The sequence below is a fragment of the Mustela nigripes genome, chromosome 5 (genome assembly GCF_022355385.1).
Source record: "Mustela nigripes isolate SB6536 chromosome 5, MUSNIG.SB6536, whole genome shotgun sequence".
In the NCBI taxonomy this organism is placed as follows: Eukaryota; Metazoa; Chordata; class Mammalia; order Carnivora; family Mustelidae; genus Mustela; species Mustela nigripes.
Window position 1 is genome coordinate 108,518,810 of NC_081561.1, and position 14,634 is coordinate 108,533,443.

Here is a 14,634-nt window from a genome sequence, read left to right on the forward strand (position 1 = left end):
TTCGTTTGTATTTGATATCACTCCCATAATCACAGTGAGTTGTGTGTTTTAATGTAATTTACAATGTGCCGATACCACTGAGGTAAAGCAGAAGTAGCCCTAGCTCTTTTAAAAGGAAAAAAAAAAAAAAAAAAAGAGTCTCCCAGGAGAACACTACATAAAAGGGACCCGGTGGTGGATATCTAAGTTCTAGGAAGTAAATCAAAAACCACTGCCAGAATGACACACTGGATCGCTGATATTTTAGTTCCAAGAATAGAAACATGAAAATACTCAATATACTTCCTTTAAAAAGGATGCAACTCACAAAAACAGGGCTTTACTTTTTTTTACTTTAACATTTCAAAAAAACAACTTAAAATGATATAAGCCAGACCAAGTTGTTCTATATAGTACAATACTTAACAACCTTGTCATTTGTTTTTGAATACAAGAATCTCAGAAATGTAGGAAATCCATGATAAATGATAGCAAGAATGTTTAATGCCATTGCCTAGATTTTTTTGAAAAGGAGTATTTATCATAGTTGAAATACAGCTTCTAAAAAATACAGTGTTTTCTGCGCTCACAGTTCCAGATTACTAACTTTATAAATTAAAAGTGAAAGTTATCCATATACAAACAAGGCCTCTTTTTCATTGATTTCAATCTCGATTAAACCTTTGGATATTTCAATCTTCAGATTCACAAGGTAAGGCTGAGTTTATCAGATATAAATAAAACATTTAAAGTCCACGAGGTATTGCAGCACTGAGGAAACAAATGCATCAAATATTTACAGGCTGGCTACAATACTCTTTAAAAAAAAAAAAAAAGAAATTCAAAATGTGTATCAACATCAAGCCACACTCTTTTTCCAATATCTCTGGCTGCAAAAATGGGGCAACAGCATCTTTTCCCACTCATTTTTCCTCTCAATCCTTGAGTCAGGGTCTTTGTCTTAGGTCAAAGGGCGAGGTCTTTTGGGAGGTGGTGGAGGCATGAGCTCTGTGTCGGGGTCCAGATGATGTTTCCGCTTCTGCCCTTGAGAAGCTGCCGCACATCTGTCGATGAACTCAAACAGCATCTCCTTGGTGACAGGGTTGGAGATGCTGTTGCACACAGCTGTGGACAAAGGGAGACACGTGTCTCACGTGAGGGTTAATTAAGGCAGCTGACTTACCACAGGGAGATGTGAAAGGGGAAAGGTTTTCGTCCCGACAGGCTGAACAGTTTCATTTCACTGACTGGGGTGACAGGCTTCACACATGAAACGACTCTCCGCCCTCCCGTACCCCCCAAACGAGTGCTCTTCTGGTGGATACTCTTTCCTGTACCATTAATTTTATTTATTTATTTATTTTTTAAAAGATTTTATTTATTTGACAGAGAGAAATCACAAGTAGTTGGAGAGGCAGGCAGAGAGAGAGAGAGGAGGAAGCAGGCTCCTTGCTGAGCAGAGAGCCCGATGCGGCACTCGATCCCAGGACCCTGAGCCGAAGGCAGCGACTTAACCCACTGAGCCACCCAGGCGCCCTGTACCGTTAATTTTAAACCAAAACTTTAAGTATTTGAATTACAACCACTCCATCACTATCGTTTTCCCCCTCTTCGAAACTGCTTTCATAGGATTTTAATGGACCACAGCGCATCACGCTACAGTCTATACTCAACCAAAACTTCTACAGAAACCGTATGCTACCATCCTCCAGTCTCATCTGTCAGCAGAAACTCCACCCTGCCATGATGGCACCCGCCACCGTTTCTACTGAACAGGGAGGTTCCACTGGAGCAGACAGATTGTACTATTTTATTTCAATAACTTGTTTGAGATAAGTAAGGTATTCTAATAAAATTATGAATAAATACAGCATCTTTTCTTATGTGATCAAAATTGACCACCAGGTCTGTGAATTGTATTTACATATCTAGTTTGGGGGCGGGGGGAGGACAATGGCTTAATTATTTCCATTTTCAAAATTAACTCATCTTGTCTGAACACAGATGCTAGTTCCAACAGAACCCTTAAATGTACAATAGTAACTTTCACAAACTGCAAAACTGAAACTGGCAATTTCTGTATTTTCTCATAAGCTTATCATATAATCAGCATCGTCATTGACTGAGCAGTCTAAAGGCACACAATTCTATTAACCTTTAATCTTGGGTTTTATCCATTTGGGTTTTTTTTTTCCAGCTTCACTAAAAATGCAATCCAGAGCAACAACTGCTACTGCTACTATAAGGTTTACCTTATGAAATTAATTAATTTCTGTTGTTCCCCATGAAAGAAACTTACTATTCTGAATTCCCAAAGCATTTATATTGTACTCAAAGAACTCTCCGAAAGATAGCACAGGAGGTTTTAGGAGGTTTTTTTTTGTTTTGTTTTGTTTTTTAATGGTTTTCATTTACTTTGTTCTCCATTGTTTGTAAAGCTATTTTAGGAGCTGGAAATTACATTTTCCCCCTGCTAATTTTGTCTTTTACCATCTGGCAAACAATGGTTTTTATAGTTCTGAATAGATCTGAAATTATCATGGCTTTTGTTGTTGTTGTTGTTCAACAAATTCAACTTGTATACAGCCCATTATCCTGCCCTTTACACTTCTCTTTTGGGTGCATGGGCATAAGCCCACAGGCCTAGAGACAGGAACCTACAAGCCAGCCGGAGCTGACAGTCACAGCCCCTTTCGCAGCCAGCAAGGACAGGGGTCTGAGTGACCCTGTGCCCCATCAGGCAGAACACCAAAGACAGCACATTTTGATTATAAACCTTAACGTGTGTGTTCTCTCTCTCTCTCTCTCTCTCTTTTAATGTAACAAACATCGGTAGGTTGTCATACTCACCCATGGCAGTGTTGTAGGCATTAGGAAAACTTTTGTCTGTTCTCTGTCTCATGAAGACCCAGCTGTTATTCTCAAATTTGCATTCTATAATTTTGTTGTCATACTGTTTTAGCTCTTTTGTCACCTGTTTTAAAAGAGAATTGAGGAAAATATTTAAATCATTTGAAAGGCTTTTTGCTTCCACTGTGAGACAGACACATTAGGGAATGCCAAAAACACCTCAGTAACTCTTCAGGCAGAGCTTTTTGTCATGCGAAGTGTCTAATCAAGCCGAAGGATATGGTGTGCACTCCCTTGTACACATGCTCATTAATCCGACATTTTAAAAATAGTCGTGAAAACGGCTGTCAATATATAGCAATTACAAGAGGCTAAGCAGAAACCAGCCACTTCTGGGCCAAATGCAAATATGTTACCATAGGGACCAATGCCTTCAATATTTCTGCGTCCCTATGGCTTTCAGAAATTGAGGAGGCTGCTTCGGTTCGTCAGCATTCAGAAGGCTCTCACCATCTAGATTCCTACGTCACAACCTAAGAAGTTCCCTTCACCAGCTGAAAGAAAAAGTTATACATAGAGAGTAAACATTATGATGAGATCCAGGTAATGTGCATGCTAAATATTTTGCTTTTCAAGAAGTAACAACTAACCCAAACTCTAATCTTTGGGTTAGATACCCTTTCCATCTCTTCAAACTACTGTGAACATACAGATGAAGCTACCTTAGATTTTAGTTGGGTGGCTTTTTTGGCTCCTTCACCTCAGATGATGGAATATGAATTACAACTTACTCTACCAAAGCTAACAAGTATCCATGGTAACCATAAAACCTTTTAAAAGATATTTCATCAGGCTGTGAGGATAGTTTTCATAAATAGGAACCTAAGCTTATCTTTGCAGTTTTCAAATCAAATGCCAGTCATGGTAATATTTTAATTCTGTCCTCATCTTTCACAGCTAACAACTTTTCTTCACAATATGGTAGATTGCAATCATTTAAACTTCATTAGCATTATTTGAAATGCTCTCATTTTTCTACCCACAGATTCAATACCACCTAGGAATATGAAGGGAAGCAAATTTTGAAAAGATGCTTTCAATTCACAGATTAGGCTGTGCATGTCTTCATAAATACTATCAAATTGTATTCCTTTTCCCTTAATGAGTATTACATTGGATTGGATTATTTGCATTTTCAACAAATCCAACAGGACCAATACATTCAGTGGCTGTGGAACAGACGTGCCCAAAAGACTGATGTTCCACTTAGCAAACTTGCTAAAATTATCCTCAAATACTCATTATTCTAATCTCAATTCCCCCCTCCTTTACTTTTGATACATTATCTATAGTCAAGTAGTAGGCAACTCATTCAGCTGGGTAACCACATTTATCACATGTAGGATCTAACAAAGATGAGTTTTTAAACCTTTCAGAGCCTCCATTTTATAATTTCTAAAATGGGCAAAGGAGTTCTTAATTTACCGGAACCCTGGATGAATAATAAATGAAAGTATCTGGCACGTAGTGGCCAACCAGTAAAATTCTTAATTAAATTAAAATTAGGAAAGAATATACTGCATACTGCTTTCAAAAACAAAAAACACTTTTTAAGTAAATTCACCAAAGAAACCAGGATGACATGGAAAGGTATGCTTTGAAAACAGGTGTCAAGAAAATTGTATCATAGGTATTACACAAGACAGGCTTGTATCAACAACGTGCAGTCAGTACTTCCACTGACCAGCAATCCTAGCAAGTCTTTATCATATAGCTCATCATTCTTGTGTTCCTGCTTTCAGATTTGCTATAAACTATGTGCTGCTCAATCTGACTACAACAACTAAGCAGCATTATTAAGTATCTGCATATCTGTTTGGGCATGCATTAACAACAACCGGGAAACAGCATTCTGAAAAATGCATGCATCTGCCACTGCAGTAACCTAAATGTATATCCACGTTCACGAACAACTCGTTCTTCTGATCACATGAGTTATATTCCCAAGGTAGAAACATTACAACGTACTCATTTGGTTGGGTAGTAAGATATATTTAACTGACAGAAATAATACAGTATTATTCTCATATGTGTACAAACTAAAGACACTTGTCACTAATGGTCAGATCAAGAGAATGAGTGCCATACAGGGGAGGACTTTAATTTTAGTATCCAAATTCTAATTCTATGACAGTAACCACCCTCAGCCAAGTACATATTATTATTTACTAAAACAAGACCCTGTTAGGCCTTCTATAATCAACTAATAAGAGTTTGAAAGTAATAAGAATAAAATATTTATAAATCAGAATTTCATACCTGTACTACTATACTGAATTAATGAATGTTACTGGCTTTTTAAAGAGCAATATATAATGTACTTTATATTGAAAAATATTTTGTTTGTGTATCCATCTTGTTGAGTACCATACTTTTTATACTATTTTAATCTACAATAAAATGAGGAGACGAGATAATCCAATGAAACTGGATCTAGTATCTCTGGGGGGTTATTTTTGTTTTTGTTTTTTGTTTGTTTGCTTCTTTTTTTTTTTTTAAAGAGAGGGAGAGAGAGAGACAAAGAGAAGGGGGGTAGAGAGGGGCAGAGGGAGAGAGAGAATCTTAAGCAGACTCCGCATACAGCATAGATCCTGACAGAGGGCTTGATCTCACAACCCTGAGATCATGCCCTGATCTGAAATCCACTGAGCCACCCAGGTGCCCCTAATATCTCTGGAGATTTTTAAATTAGCAGCTCAATAATAATACCTGCAATAAAGAGCCCACAGTAGAATCAGGTACAGTCACAGGTGCTCCGCTCTGCACTATTCTTAGAGACTACTTTTTGTAACTTAAGTGCTAGGCATATACCTACAAAAGGCAAACCATCAGTGTTGGTTGAACTGACCTCTCCTGAGCAGGCTAAGTGACATTTTTACTTCTAGTGGTGGGATGAAACTCTGTAACTTACTGTCCCTGTTTCGGGAGAGCTGTTTTCCTATAAAGAGCTTATGCTGGGGCGCATGGGTGACTCAGTCAGTTAAGTATCCAACTCTTGCTTTTGACTCAGGTCATGATCTCAGGATCATGAGAGTGAGTCCTGTGTTGGACTCTGCACTCAGCAGGGAACCTGCTTGTCTCTCTCTCTCTGCTTCTCCCTCCACTTGTGCTCTCTCTCAAGTAAGTAAATAAATAAAATCTTTTTTTTTTTTAAGCTCATCTTTCTTTTATAGAGAGACTGCACAGAGGCTTGAGGGGCAGGGCATTTCTCTGAATTAATTTGCTCTGGAGACACTTTAAAATAACAAATATCCTTAGACTGAGAAGTCCATCAGTGAGATGTAGTGATTCTACTTTTAACTTTGAAATAATTTTAGATTTACAGAAAAGCTGTGTCTAGATGGTATAGGGAATCCTAATATTCCCATCACCCAGCTTCCCCTAGTGTTCACATTTTATATATCATGGTGCATTTATCAATTCAAAGAAATTCATGTTGGTGCAACAATTAACTGAACTGCAGACTATTCAGACTTCAGTTTTTCCACTAATGTCTTTATCTGTTCCAGGGTCCCATCCAGGAAACCACACTGCACTTAGTCATCATGTCTCCTTAGCTTCCTCTGATCTGTGACAGTTCCTTAGACTGTCCTTGACACATGTGAAGAGTACTAGTCAGATATTTGTAGAATGCTCCTCAAAGTTGGAATTTTCTTATGTTTTCTTATGATTAGACTGAGGTTGTAGATTTGGGGGACAAACGCCAAGAGGAGAAGTGCCTTTCTCGTTGTGTAGTATCTGGGGGGAGGGTATATTAGCAACGAGATTTACTACTGGTGATGCTATTCCCCGAGCATTTCATTAAGATGGTATATGCCACGTTTCACTACTGGAAAGTTACTACTACTGTTCTCTTCTCCATACTCTGTGGGTTAGTTACAAGTCACTATGAACAAAGAGCCCCACTCAAGGATAAGGGAAGTAAACTCCACTTCCTGGAAGGAAGAATATCCAGAAAGTTGTGGACATTTATTAAAACCACCACAGACATTACTAAGTTTCTTGAGAGAGATATTTTGAGACTATGCGAATACTCTGTTTCTCCTTAAAGTTTTGCTTGTTAATTTCAGCATTCATCTGTGAATTCTGCCCACAGCAATTATTCTGTGGTGTTCTAATGGGGGTTTTCTCTTTTTTTCCATCTCTTCTGCATTTATTATCTGGACTTTTTTGGTAAGGAACACTTGTCCCATTTCCCTCATTTATTTATTTGCTTATTTGTACCAATATGAACTCATGGATATTTATTTTATTCTTTGGCTTATAATAAACTTCTTCTGTCAATTATTTTGTTGGTCAAATTGTTCCAGTTTCGGCATTGGGAATTCTCTTAGGTTGGCTCCAGTGTCCTTTTAATTTGTTTCCATTTTTACTTACTTACTTACTTATTTTCAGCATTTACTTTCTGGCAATTCAAGATTCTACTCTCCAGGCTCATCTTTGTATTTTCTCTGCCCCAGCCCTAGAGTCAGCCATGAGGTCCTCTACCAGGACTTTTAAGAACAGTATCACTCCTCAACAGTCCAGGCTATGCTAAGAAAGTACTGTCACCACCTGTTCAGGTTAGAATTTAAAAGTATTATTGAGGGAAAGAGACAGAGAATGACAATGAGATTTTAAAGATGAATACACATTTTACTTAGAAGTTTCTGTTCCATCTTTTGTGAACTGCTCTCTGGAGCTAAACTAAATTGGCCATTTTTTCTTTTTGAAGTTATAGTTCTACTCTTTGATAATTCAAGTTCTACCTCTACAGAGTGACAGAGAGTAAATTTTAAAAACATATCTTTAGTAGATAAAATAAAAATCTTATTTTCATGTAAATAACTTCAATTTCTAGTACTTATAAAGGTATAGAGAATAAAATAAGTCAGAAATGAAATGGAATTATAAAAGTTTTCCTTGTGGTATCAGAACAACACAAATAGTTTTAAATCTGAATTTTCAGATAAATAATCTTTTGGAAATACTACATTATAGTAGGGCCTTGCTATATTACTTTTAGAAAGCACATCCACTACTGGAGAAAGCAAAACACTTGACAAGTTACCCTCTTTAAAAAAAATGTTACACCTATAGCTACTATTATGTATAAATAGCATACTTTGCATTTGCTAGGTTGGAAACAGAGCAGAAGGAAGTCTCTCCCTTCGGAATGGTGGGGTCTTCAAGCCCTTCAATCAGGCATTCAATTAATCAAAGTAGCCAATAAAGAGAGCAGCTAGAACTCTGCTTTATTTATCCTAAAGGTCATCACAGACAAGTCACAACTTCAGGGTATGAAATTCCCACTACACTACAGATTATTACCTTCCAGTAAAGTCAGAGTTAGTCAGAGTTCTTACTCAAAATATAAAATATTTCTATACAGAACAACGGACAGATAAAACAGTGATATGCTGGCAATGGTTATTGGTGGATGGTGGAATTAGTTACGACTTTTACCTGTGTATGCTGTATTTTCCAAACTTTCTATATGCTTAACTTTCCTAATTCTTAATAATGAAAAATTCTTCAAGAAACTATTTCATATCTTTGCAGATGATATGATACTATATGTGGAAAACCCAAAAGGCTCTACTCCAAAACTGCTAGAACTTGTACAGGAATTCAGTAAAGTATCAGGATATAAAATCAATGCACAGAAATCACTTGCATTTCTTTACACCAACAAGACAGAAGAAAAAGAAATTAAGGAGTCAATCCCATTTACAATTGCATCCAAAACCGTAACATACCTAGGAATAAACCTAACCAAAGAGGCAAAGAATCTATACTCAAAAAACTATAAAGTACTCATGAAAGAAATTGAGGAAGACACAAAGAAATGGAAAAATGTTCCATGCTCATGGATTGGAAGAACAAATATTGTGAAAATGTCTATGCTACCTAAAGCAATCTATACATTTAATGCAATCCCTATCAAAATCCCATCCATTTTTTTAGAGAAATAGAACAAATATCCTAAAATTTACATGAAACCAGAAAGGACATCGAATAACCAAAGGAATATTGGGAAAAAAAGCCAAAGTTGGTGACATCACAATTCCAGACTTCAAGCTCTATTACAAAGCTGTCATCATCAAGACAGTATCGTACTGGCACAAAAACAGACATATAGATCAATGGAACAGAACAGAGAGCCCAGAAATAGACCCTCAACTCTATGGTCAACTAATCTTTGACAAAGCAGAAAGGAATGTCCAATGGAAAAAAGCCTCTTCAACAAGAGCTGGGAAAATTGGACGGCTACATGCAGAAAAATGAAATTGGAGCATTTCCTTACACCACACGTGAAAATAGACTCAAAATGGATGAAGGACCTCAATGTGAGAAAGGAATCCATCAAAATCCTTGAGGAGAACACAGGCAGCAACCTCTTCGACCTCAGCCACAGCAACTTCTTCCTCGGAACATCGCCAAAGGCAAGGGGGCAAGGGCAAAAATGAACTATTGGGACTTCATCAAGATCAAAAGCTTTTGCACAGCAAAGGAAACAGTTAACAAAACCAAAAGACAACTGACAGAATGGGAGAAGATATTTGCAAATGACATATCCGATGAAGGGCTAGTATCCAAAATCTATAAAGAGCTTAGCAAACTCAACACCCAAAGAATAAATAATCCAATCAAGAAATGGGCAGAGGACATGTACAGACATTTCTGCAAAGAAGACATCCAGATGGCCAACAGACACATGAAAAAGTGCTCCACATCACTTGGCATCAGGGAAATACAAATCAAAACCACAATGAAATATCACCTTACACCAGTCAGAATGGCTAAAATTAACAAGTCAGGAAATGACAGATGCTGGCGAGGATGCAGAGAAAGGGAAACCCTTCTACACTGTTGGTGGGAATGCAAGCTGGTGCAAATCTGGAAAACAGCATGGTGGTTCCTCAAAAAGCTGAAAATAGAGCTACCCTATGACCCAGCGATTGTACTACTGGGTATTTACCCTAAAGATATAAATGTAGTGATCCAAAGGGGCATGTGCACCTGAATGTTTATAGCAGCAATGTCCACAATAGTCAAACTATGGAAAGAACCTAGATGTCCATCAACAGATGAATGGATAAAGATGTGGTATATATATACAATGGAATACTACGCAGCCATCAAAAGAAATGAAATCTTGCCATTTGCAATGACGTGGATGGAACCAGAGGGTATTATGCTTAGTGAAATAAGTCAATTGGAGAAAGACAACTGTCATATGATCTCCCTGATATGAGGAAGTGGAGATGCAATGTGGAGGATGAGGGGGCTAGGAAAAGAAAAAATGAAGGAAGATGGGATCGGGAGGGAGACAAACCATAAAAGACTCCATCTCACAAAACAGGCTGAGGGTTGTTGGGGGATTGGGGGTTGGGAGAGGGTGGTGGGGTTATGGACATCGGGGAGGGTATGTGCTATGGTGAGTGCTGTGAAGTGTGTAAACCGGGCTATTCACAGACCTGTATCCCTGGGGATAAAAATACATTATATGTTTACAAAAAAATTAAAAAATTAATTAAAAAAAGAAACTATTTTATAAAAGAAAATAAACACTAGGTTGCTTTTTAATGCAGTGGCACAGAAAAATAAGAAGAGATAAAATTTTAAGAAAACAAAGTCTTGGAATCAGGCCCCAAGACCACAGTTCCCATACTGTGTAATGAGGTATCCTCATGTGCTACAAGAAACTCACAGAGGTACTGTGGGCTATTTTAAACTTTGGGGGAAACAGTGGCATGTCCTGGACACCATGCAAACTATTAGTTGGAGGAAGTTCACAGTTTCAGTATGAGGTTCCTTGAGATGACATTATACCTTTGCAAAGCTGAGTTTTGAGTAATTACTGTGATAAAAACCAGTTATCACAAAAATCAGTGCGGAGCAATAAATGAAGCTGGTGGTGTATAATCTGACTCCAAGGTTTGAGAAGTTATGTAATCCTTAACATATGCTAAGCTGTTAAAATCCAGATACCTATTAAACTGTTTGGTTCCATCCCCTCAATCAATGGAGGTGTTAGGTATTTCTTTTGGCTTAGAGATGCTGTGTATTAGGCAAAATGAACCAAGAAAGTTCCAGGGCTTCTGCCCTAAGTCCTTTTCATTCATTTCATTCATTTATCCTTCCCCAGATCCTAGTCTCTAAACCCACATGTAGGCTTGCATCTAGCACTTAGTGAAAACCAACCAGAGTAGTGAACAACTTTGCCTGAAGTGTAGAATATAGATCATGATAGAGAGTGAGAATTTCTATCAAGTTAATCTCATTGGTTTTGATCTAGATCACTAAAATATGTATTCCCCATTGATCTCCCCATTGTGAGCACAGTACCCAGTCCTGGAGAGATCCTCAGAGAGGATGTTCATGGAATTCAAGAGAATTGTGAGCTTTAGCTTATCAAATCAGCTCGTACTATCTCTAACCAGCTAGTACTATCTCTAGCTTTTCTCTGTCTCTTTCCTCCTTTCTACTTTTCTTTCTTTCCCCCAAAACAAAACAAAAGGTTTTAGGGCTTTAATATCCTGTTTGTCATCTGAATAAACAATGCATTTGTACTCTCTGTTTCTGGGTGCCTACCATGGAGGTGATGCTACTACTAGTCTTTGCTATCACAGTATTAAAAACAGCACTTCTATATAGAAGACTGATGAATCATAGACCTGTACCCCTAAAGCACATTAATACATTATATGTTATTAACTGAAGCGAAATAAATTAAAAGTAAATAAATAAAAGCATCACCTTTGTTTTTGGCAGTAAAAACAAGTAGAGAAAGTGAAAGATTTGTCTCCCCCTGCCCACCCATTGGTCAAGCAATATCAACCATTTCTAGAACTATGTGAATCATTTTATATAAAATATTAACAGTTTATTCATTGAGCACTTAGTATGTATCAAGCATTATAAATCTGTGACCCATACACATAATCTAATTTCATTAGCACTGCAATCTTATGAGGTAGGAATTATATTCTTGCCCTTCAACAGGTGTGGAGCCTATAACTTAGAGTAAATATCCCACCCAAAGTCACAGACCTAGAAAATGGAACAGCCAAGTCTTAAATACAGGTCTCCCTGTCCAATGCCACAGTGCTATTTCATATCCCACCAGCTATTACAAAATCTGGTACTCTGTGGACAATAAATACAGAATGAAACAAATTAGGTTATTTTTCTGCTCATAATGTGGCTGAAATTGGGTAAAAAATACCTCTTCACATGTAAGTTTAAGAAGTCATGAGAGACTATGGACTCTGAAAAACAATCTGAGGGTTTTGAAGGGGTTGGGGTGGGAGGGTGGGGAAACCAGGTGGTGGGTATTAGAGAGGGCACGGATTGCATGGAGCACTGGGTGTGGTGCAAAAATAATGAATACTGTTATGCTGAAAATAAATAAAAAATAAATAAAAAAAAAGTCAGTCATATGAAAGCACAAAGACATTGGATCTAATGTGGCCATAGCAATGCCCTGTGGATCCATCCTTCCCACCATCTGACAAATATTACTAAGCAGCCACGTATTAGGCACAGAGTTGTAGACTGGTGAGAGAGACACAATCCCTGTCCTCTGGAGTATAGTCTAGTAAACAGTCAAGTAACAAATTATAAATTATGGTAAGAGCTATGAAGAAAACAGATATGCAATAGAAATTAATGCTGGGAGAAAGATATCTGGTTTTTAGGTGGGTAGTTTGAGGAGAAGATATTTAAGTTGAGATCTACAATATGATGAGAAGCCAGTTTACAGAAAGAAGGAAGGAAAGGGAAAGAAGGAGAAAGAGAGAGAGGGAAACAAATGAGTACAGGGGAAAGAAGGGAGTCACACACTTCAGGCGGTGATTAACAGTATGTCCAAAGGTCTGAGGTGAAAACAAATCTTAAGATCTTGGTGTGCTGAAGGAACTTTAAATAATGTTCTCTAAAAGCCTTTAAAGAGGGTTCCACATAAGTCTGACTCATTCCCAAACTCTTCTTCTCATATGGTATACCCTATATATACCCTTCTATATCATATATATAGAGAGAGGGTCCAGCTGCCTACTTGACATCTTTATTTGAAATTGCAATAGACTTCTCAAACCTGATGTATTCAAAACTCAATTCTATCTTCCTTCAAACGTACTTCTCTATCTCAATATATGGGAACTCCATTCACTCAGTTCCTCATGACAGAAACCTTGGTGCCCTCCTGATTTCCTTTCCCCTTTTATCTCCCCCATATTTAATTCATTACCAGGGCCTACCAATTCTACCTCCAAAACATATTCTGCACATGTCTATTTGTCCCCTCTTTGTCTCTCAGATTCCTACAACGGGCTCTTTTACATTTCCCCCCAGCCCATCAATTCTTTACAACACAGCCAGATTGGTCTTTGAAAAATGCAAATCCAACCAAGTCATTCCCTTGCTTAAAACACAAATAAAAGACATATAGGTTGGGAAGGGAGAACTAAGATGGCCTCTATTCACAGAAGACATGATTACTTACATAGAAGAAACCTATAAAGATGCTCCTAGGACTAATAAGTAACTTTCACAAGGTTGCATAATACAAGGTTTATGCCTCTAAAACCAATTTATTTCTGTATGTTAGCAAAGAATGATTAGAATTTTAAAATTTAAATGGTATCATTTATAATAACTTTCAAAAACATGAAATACTTAATAAATATGAATAAGAAAAACATATGCTGGATCTGTATGCTGACACTTATAAAACACCAATAAAAGAAAAAAATCAAGGGAGGATCTAGACAAATGGAAAGATACACCAATGCTCATGAATTGAAAGATTCAATATTATTAAGAGGTCAGTTCTTCCCAAATGATCCACAGATTCAGCATAATCACAAGCAAAATGCCAACAGAATTTTTTATAGCTATCAACAATCTGATCTAAAATCTAAAGCCAAGGAAATTAGAACAGCCCAAAGAACATTGTTGGAGAACGGATACTGATTTCAAGACCAAGTATAAGCTACAGTAATCAAGACAATGTGGTACTGGTATGCAGAGAGACACAAAGGTAAGTGGAACAGAAGAGAGGCCAGAAGTAGATCCATAATTACAAGGTCAATTGATATTTGACAAAGTTGCAAAGACAATACAATGAAGAAGGAATAGTCCTTTTAACAAATGGTGCTGGAGCAAATTATACATCCCCATGTAAAATAATGTACCTCAACACAAATATTTCACTTTACATAAAAATTAACTCAAAATGGGAAATACAGCTGAACATGAAACCTGAAACTATAAAATTTGTTAAAGAAAACACAGAAGAAAATCTTTGGGACAGAGGGTTAGGCAAAATTTCTTAGAAAGAATACCCAAAACATGATTCATAAAATGCAAGTTGGTAAATTTTAAAATTTATGCTCTGTTAAAGATATTGCTAAGTGAATGAAAAGGCAAGACAGAGAGATTAGGATAAAATCTTTGCAAATCACATATCTGACAAAGGATTTGTATCCAGAATACATAAAGAACTCTTAAAACTCGATAATAAAACACAATTAAAAAATGGGCAAACACAGGGCAACTGGGTGGCTCAGTCAATTAGGCAACCAACTCTTTTTAAAATTTATTTTTTATTTATTTGAGAGAGAGAGAGAGAGAGAGAGAGCATGAGCAGTGGGAAAGGGCAGAGGGAGAGGGAGAAGCAGGCTTCCCACTGAGCAAGGAGCCTGATGTGGGGCTCAATCCCAGGACCCTGGGCTCATGACCTGAGTCGAAGGCAGATGT

The 14,634-nt window shown here is 37.4% G+C and overlaps 1 protein-coding gene across 1 annotated transcript in view; it reads right to left on the reverse strand.

Moving 5' to 3' along the window:
* Positions 1 to 220: 220 nt before the first annotated feature.
* RNGTT (RNA guanylyltransferase and 5'-phosphatase) overlaps positions 221 to 14,634 on the reverse strand; it is a 333,222-nt gene continuing 318,808 nt past the window's right edge. The window contains exons 15-16 of the mRNA XM_059401043.1: positions 2,830 to 2,953; positions 221 to 1,104 (exon numbers count right to left, since the gene is read on the reverse strand). Of these exons, the coding sequence (XP_059257026.1) occupies positions 941 to 1,104; positions 2,830 to 2,953 (288 nt within the window). The 3' untranslated portion in view covers positions 221 to 940. The remainder of the gene's footprint in view (positions 1,105 to 2,829; positions 2,954 to 14,634) is intronic.